At 41.6% G+C, this 7451-nt stretch overlaps 1 protein-coding gene across 1 annotated transcript; it reads left to right on the forward strand.

Annotated features, from left to right (window-relative positions):
* Positions 1-857: 857 nt before the first annotated feature.
* On the forward strand, positions 858-4313 carry LOC121955644 (potassium voltage-gated channel subfamily S member 3-like). The gene is made up of 2 exons (XM_042503683.1): positions 858-1675; positions 2261-4313. Exon 2 carries the CDS (start codon positions 2265-2267, stop codon positions 3762-3764), a length of 1500 nt encoding a protein of 499 aa, XP_042359617.1. The 5' UTR covers positions 858-1675; positions 2261-2264; the 3' UTR covers positions 3765-4313.
* The last annotated feature ends 3138 nt before the right edge of the window (positions 4314-7451 follow it).

Below are 7451 nucleotides of genomic sequence, written 5' to 3' on the forward strand. Positions count from 1 at the left end.
TGGCAGCAGTGCTTTCTCACAGAGGATTGAAACGTCAGTGTGATTTTACCTCCTTTCCCCTCCAGCTGCAGACAAGCTTTGGTCAGCTGCCTTTAGTTGCAGCACAATCAAGGGATTAGACGTAATTTTAAAATTGTGATGACGTATGTGAAACAGGGAAGGTCAGGGGTTCTTCTCCAGGAAATATTAAGCATCAAAGACTTAAAGGGATACTTCACCAATTTTCAACCAGCTTTGTATCAGAACATTGTGGGTAATATATTGTTATGAACTGTGTTTTACTTTCCTCTATCTAACCAGTATCTCGATATCCATCCTCCTGCACTGCCTATTTCTCCCATCAAATTTTTTTTCAGAAACATCTTTTGATTCCCTGTTTAGCCGTAATAGTAAGAGTTTGTTAACAGAAAGTGGACGCCATACTGTTTCCTGCAGAATAAGAATGAAGGCTGAAAAAACTGAGATCAAACTGTGAAACTAAGCAGCTCTGATCAAATATAAACCAAGTTTCTGGTACTGAGTTGCATATTTTCTTGCCCCAAATGTTTTCAGAAACATGTTTTAGCTTACCATTTACCGTTTGCAATATGACATCATTTGTTACCAGTGGGCCATGCTTGTGTCAAAGTTCACATTATGTCACCTTCCAGCAGGCACTTTTATTGGTGTGGTGTGGCGCAGTGCATTTCCAGGCATTACATTTTCCTATGAAAAGTAACGCACCCAAAATTGTACATATCCACCTTTATTATGAGCCAGAAATTTGTGTATATCCCATGTATTTTGAAAAACTGTGATCAAGTCATCAGTGTGCTTATGGTAACTGTACCACAGTAGCTGTAATTGTCTAACCTAACCTCTGCAACTTTATGTCAAGGATGTAACATTATTCAGTCAATTGTAGCTTTTCCTCTTCTTGTACAAAAGTGAATACCATCGTCTTTTTTTCCTGTTTTCTCTCGTCATGTAGCACCAATTCCAAAAGTGTTTTTGCATCTCTCTACTGCATAGACAGTATGGTTTGATGAAAAGACCATCCTTATAGTAGAGGAATACTTCTTTAATTTCCTACATTCTGGTTTTTACAACCAAATTTGAACCTTTCCAGCATTAATTTAGGGTAAAATGCCTTGAAATGTTGAAAGGGAATATGCCCCCCCCCCCCAAAAAAAAATCTACACCTATGTCCAAAAACACAAATTGATGCATTTTGCATCTATTTGTGTTGCATAAAATGCATAAAATTTTGCTCTCCTTACAAAAAGAAAATGATATGATCTCACATTAAATCGCAGATAGGCCTATTAAATATCTCAACAGACCTAGAGTTCAGCTTTATTTAGGGTCATCAGGAGGCCTATTACAGCAATTTCTCACAGGGTGTTCCCGTGAAGTCCCCCTCCCTCCTCTCCTCTCCTCTCCTCTCCTCTCCTCTCGTCTTCTCTCCTTTCCTCTCCTCTCCTCTCCTCTCCTCTCCTCTCTCGCCCCTCCCTGTTCCCTGTAAAAGGGAACAATCTGCCGCTGTCCCGCCTCCAGCTCGTCTTGTCCCGTCAGAAGCAACAGCACGGCTGCTCTGCCTCCTCCGACCTTCCTCTCTGCTGCACTTAACAACAATGTGAAAACTAAACCACCCGGATAAAAGTTATTTTCATGGAAAGAAAGGCTCCAAGTGCAGGTACGTTTCAGCTTCATGTTTGTATTCACTTTTAGTAAAATTAAAAATAATTGACTTATTTGTAAATAGGGTTTGGTAAAGAGAAAAAAAAAATTCATGCGTGTGTGCATCCAAACCAGCAACCAAAGCATGTTGCTCTGAATTTCTATAAGAGCAGATATGAGGAGTATAGTACAGAAAGCAGCACATGCTTGTAAACAGTGTTTGACTTTAATAATTGCTTGAAATGTTGTGTGGGTTCAATTTCAACTTGTTGCCTCTCATTTCCTCTGAATTAGTTCGGTCCGCTCTGTAATTTGATTCTTCTGGTGATAATCCTGTACTTGAGCCCTGGAAGAAGTGACAGCACCTCACGCCTCCTCACTCACTCCAGCTCAAGCCATTTCCTGTGTGTGTTGTATTGATTTTTTTTTCCTTCAGAGGACTAATGTGTTCTACAAACAGTGCAGTCAAATATGTCTTGATCGACATCACCTCCACATAAGCGTACCACTTACAATCTTGACTGTACGTGCTTGTGGGGCATAAAAAAATCTATGAAGCTGACTTCATTTCTGGTCATAATGTCTCTACGTTTTTTATCAGGACCATGGGGTATGGGCAAATCCTCCACCGGCGGGGGAATGAGGAGGACCAGGTCCACCTCAACGTGGGAGGGGTTCGACATGAAGTGGACGCGGACATGCTGCTCCGCTTCCCTCACACGCGCCTGGCTCGTCTGCTGCGCTGCCAAAGCGAGGCGGCAATCCTGGAGCTGTGTGACGACTACAGCCCGTCTGAAAAGGAGTACTATTTCGACAGGAACCCCCGAGTTTTCCTCTGTGTGCTTAACTTCTACCACACAGGGCGCATCCACATGATGGAGGAGGTGTGTGTGTTCTCCTTCAGCCAGGAGATCGAGTACTGGGGGATCCAGGAGCTCCACCTTAGCCCCTGCTGTAGCTATTGGTACCACGAGAGGAAGGAGTACATCGAGGACAGAGACTGGGATGTCAGGAGCGACGACCAGCATCAGCCGAGCATCGACTCCTCTTTTGAGGAGCTCTCTGCTCTCGATAAAGACCTGGCCAAGTTCAAAGGTGCCTGGTGTGCGGAGGTGAGGAGCTACGTTTGGCTCAGGCTGGAGGATCCGGCTCACTCACGAGGCGCAAAGATCATCGCCGTGGCTTCCCTCAGCCTGGTGTTGACCTCTATCATTGCCATGTGTGTCCACAGCATGCCTGAGTTTCAGCAGGTGGACGACAATGAGAAACCCATCGAGGACCCCGTCCTCACCATCCTGGAGGAGATCTGCATTGCTGGCTTCTCTGCTGAGTTCATCATCAGACTAATTGTTGCCCCTTCCCGCAGGAAGTTCCTCGGAAACCCCCTAAACATCATCGATGTTGCTTCCATTTTGCCATTTTACGCCACTTTAGCTCTGGAGACAGCTGACGAAGAGGTTGCAGAGGAGAACGAGGACATAGAAAACGTTGGGAAGGTAGTGCAGGTTCTGCGCCTAATGAGGGTTCTTCGAATCCTTAAACTGGCCCGCCACTCAATTGGGCTGCGAGCGCTGGGTGCCACCGTGCGCCACAGCTATCACGAGGTTGGTCTGCTGCTTCTCTTCCTCTCGGTGGGGATCTCCATCTTTTCCGCCCTCATTTACTTTGCAGAGAAAGAAGTAGAGAGCTCAGATTTGGGGACCATCCCGTCAGGGTGGTGGTGGGCCACGATCACAATGACCACAGTCGGTTATGGCGACACCTGCCCGGAAACGGTAGCAGGGAAGATAGTGGCCACCTTGTGTATTGTGTGTGGTCTGCTGGTGGTGGCTCTGCCCATCACCATCATCTTTAATAAGTTTTCAAAGTACTATCAGAGAAACAAAGCCATGGAGGGAAAGTGTATCACTAAACCTGAGAGACAAGACCCCGAGCTCCCTCATTACAACATCAGAGACCTCTTCACAGGAAGCGTGTATCCCTTCATAGGAGGTATCGCGTTCAGGAACAGTGTGAGCAGCGCTGGTGACGACACAGATGCCTCCAGTCTCCAGGACATAGAGGTGTATGATAACGACACTTGTGAAAACGGGGCAGCAAAATGACATTTCCTGCCATTTCATTTCCTTTATGACTACAAGTCACCCCGTGCCTCTCAGGGCAGAGCGCTCCATCACTGACCCTGCCCCCCTGCACTGTCTTCCTCCTGCAATTTGACAGAGAATTATTGTGGCCGTGAATTTTTTTTCTTTTTTTTTCTACGAGGGAATAGCTTGTGAAATATACGGTGTCGCTAAAACCAGGAAATCTAAAGGGAATTATCTGAGCCTTGCTCAGAGGTTTGAAAGCCCATTTTCTGCTTGAGGAAACGGCAATGATGCATGTAGGAGGCCATAATGTTAATGTTTTTTCAAAGTAATGCCCTGTATTGATTTGGCTGCTCGCTGAAAGTTCAGACTGAGAATTCAGCGAAAGTCTAGGATGACAACAACACTGTTTGATGTTTCAAAATGGTATTATAGACCTCTACGTTGACTGATGTTACACAGTCTGCATGAGCAAAAATAAATGCATTTTTGAAAGAGTTATAAATTATGCAATGTTATTGATGCTGATGAAGAGAGGCCACACAGCACAGCTGTGGAGAGCACTGATTTGCCAGGTTATTGTTATTAAACTTTCCTGTTGGACATTTTTTTGGCATGCAGGGTGACTCCTTGGGGGTTACTCATGTGGACATTGAATAAAACTCAGAAAATCTGAAGAGAAATGCCTCTTATTTGTGACATGCTCATTTGACATGGCATCTAGTTTTATGCTACTAAGAAAAGCCCTTAAAGAGATATTCCTGTCTTTTTGATGTGGGGTTGCATGAGGTACTTATCCACGACAGTGTGTTACAAACAGTAGATGTTAGTCGGCATGCCCCCAATTTGGAGAAGCAGGCAGGAGTCCGACATGGAAGCTTAGCAATGTACTGCTGTGCAGGAGGTCAGCAACAAAACGTATTTTAGCCACCTAAAAAAAAAAATCAATACTAATTCAAGTGTGTGCAATATTTAGAGTATTTGCAATACTTTACTTTTCTGTTTATTTCACTGAACACAGGAGCTGCTGATATACTGCTGCTTTGATCAGTTAGTTTACGTTGTAAACCTTTTAAATGTCAAAATCACACTATAACACAAACTTACTAACCCATTAGGCAGCAGTGGACCTGCGGCTGTGATGTAAAATCACTATTTTTCTCAGTGGAGTCTGGCTTTGAAGTGAACGATATAATGGCCTCATTTTTTCGTTGAAAATCACTGTCTGACGTTAGGGTAAAGCAGTGAAAACATTTTAAAGATAGCGTACACTTAAACTGATATAATTTTTAGGTGCCTAAAATACATTTTGTTGCTGACCCTTTCACAGTTGTACTTGCTGAACTTTGGTTTCAGACTCCCTAAACTGTGGGTGTGCTTACTGACATCTACTGCAAGTAATATACTGTTTATGGATAAGTACCCCATACAACCCACCTTAAAAATATCTGAACTATTCCTTTAAAAAGTATTAAATTACAATGAGTCTGCATTGATAAAGTGGGGCCTTGCTAGCCAGCCTCCTTGTTAACTTTATTTTTCCAAGTTTGGGTGGTAAGTACAGAGAGTATCATCAGTGTCATATTACTTTACTGTTCACTCTGAACTGACATAAATGGGTTTCCTTACAAAGAGTGTATTCTCACTTTTGGTGTGTATTTTCATCACAAGTTTGGTCTTAAGTTTTATTTAAACTGGAATGAAAAAGGTCTCAAAATGTCTTGAAATTAACTATTTATACCTGTAGACGGCCTGTATTCACTTATCCAGACAAGGCTTTCAGCTCAGCTTCTGTGCATTTATTTATCGCCCTAGGTTCTTCACTAAAATGACTATAAAATATAAATAGAAATCATCAATAATATTTTTTCTTCAGTGGTGAAATGCACTGAAACTGTTAAGGGAACTTTCTGTACCTCTTCAGTCTTTTCTCTCTTCCTGTAAGCATTGATTTCCTGTCCCCTGTTATCATCTCCGCTTGGATGAGCTGCTGTCCTGCTTAGAGCGAGACATGTAAAAGATTCTTACCCTGCAGGGGTCTCAAAGGTGTTCATACAGCCGACCAGAGGCATTTACTCTCAGAGTTAAACACTCCAAAACATTTCTCAAGCCATTCATTTTTAAGTTCAGGTGGTTTCTTATCTAGACAGGGATATTTGAGCAGAAGGTAACTGCCCTGGTTCCCTCTACAAAAAGCCAATGGGATTTTACCATTTGCTTTTGGTTTGTTGCAGGAAATAAGCTCTGTGGAAAACAAACATTTATGATATTTACATGTAGTGGTGTAATGTAACAAAGTAATTGTACTTAGAGTACTTAAGTATTTTTGGGAGTATCTGTACTAACTTGAGCTTTTATATTTCTTTTAGTGTTCACATTTTCTCTTTATTTCCCCTGAGCGTTTTAGTTAACTCGTTTCCACGTTCTAGAGATTTTAATTATGTCTGTCAAAATTATAGTAAATAGGTGTAAATGAGGAGGATGCTTTTAAGACAAACAGCAGCCAAACCTGAACAGAAAGCCTGTTTCTCTCATTTCTTAATAGTAGAAATGTGTGTTTAAATTGCTGGGCTTCCTTTATCAGGTGTGCATCCCATATTTGTACATATTAGCATATTGCTTAAACTGCACTTTCTGATTTTAGCTCTTATCAGCTGCCATTGATTTTGATGAAAAGCACAGCGCATAGGTACAGACATGCATTGATTTGCAATAGTAATTATACAGACAGATGAAAAGCAGTTATGTTTGCAAAAGTTTCCATCAGGAAACAAAATTGAAACTTGTGCTCTATTCCCCAAAAATATGTTTATTTGTCAGAGCTTTCTCTAATTCTTTCTCCTTTTTTTGGTTAAAATACTTAATACTAACAATTTCTTTCTTCAGATTATGTGATATGAAAAGGAAGAATCATTCTTTGGCTGTTGTGAATAGCTTGTGTCAACATCCAAAAGTTTGAAAACCATTACAAAAAACACCCCAAAAAAACAAAAAGGGTTGAAATGAGGAAATATATTCAAGCCATTTCTGAATTATTGACAGTAAAGTGTAAACAAAAGTGTTAAAATGAATTATGGGTGGCATGAAATGATAATGGTTGCAGTAATAATAATCATTACTGCAGCTATACTGACACTTTGATGATTATACCTTAACACCACTTTTAAGAAAGACTAACAATATTGAAAGCTGTGATACAGTTTGTGAGGTAAAACAACATCAGCTGATTTGTACTCAGCTGAAATTACGTTTAAATGCTCTCTGGGCAAAACTCTTTATTCAACATTTGCGTATGAATAGTGATGTTAGTCTTTTGTTGAGGAATCCATCGCAGAGGAAGCAGATGACAATGCAGCGCTGTGGGCAACAGATAGTGATAGTTTTACGTTCCTCACCATTACTTCCAGCCTCGTGGCTTTGGGTGTGGGTTCTGTGGGTTTCAATATCCTGTCACTTTGCCGCCAGCAAAAATGCATTCACTTATTCAACTTATGTCTGGATTGCATCTTATATTTCCCATCATTTCCCAGCAGCTGCTGTCTCTCATCTGACTTTGAAAAAGTTTGTTTTTTATGAGCGTAATTGTCTTTGTACCATTTTTGACTTTCCAGTTCTTCCTCAGAGGTTGTCACTGCAAAGATGACCTGCCATAGGTCAGTGGTGCAAATTTGCAGCTGAAAGTTAAACATGTTGAACATGACAAGA

The sequence above is a fragment of the Plectropomus leopardus genome, chromosome 16, assembly GCF_008729295.1.
Source record: "Plectropomus leopardus isolate mb chromosome 16, YSFRI_Pleo_2.0, whole genome shotgun sequence".
Lineage (NCBI taxonomy): Eukaryota > Metazoa > Chordata > Actinopteri > Perciformes > Serranidae > Plectropomus > Plectropomus leopardus.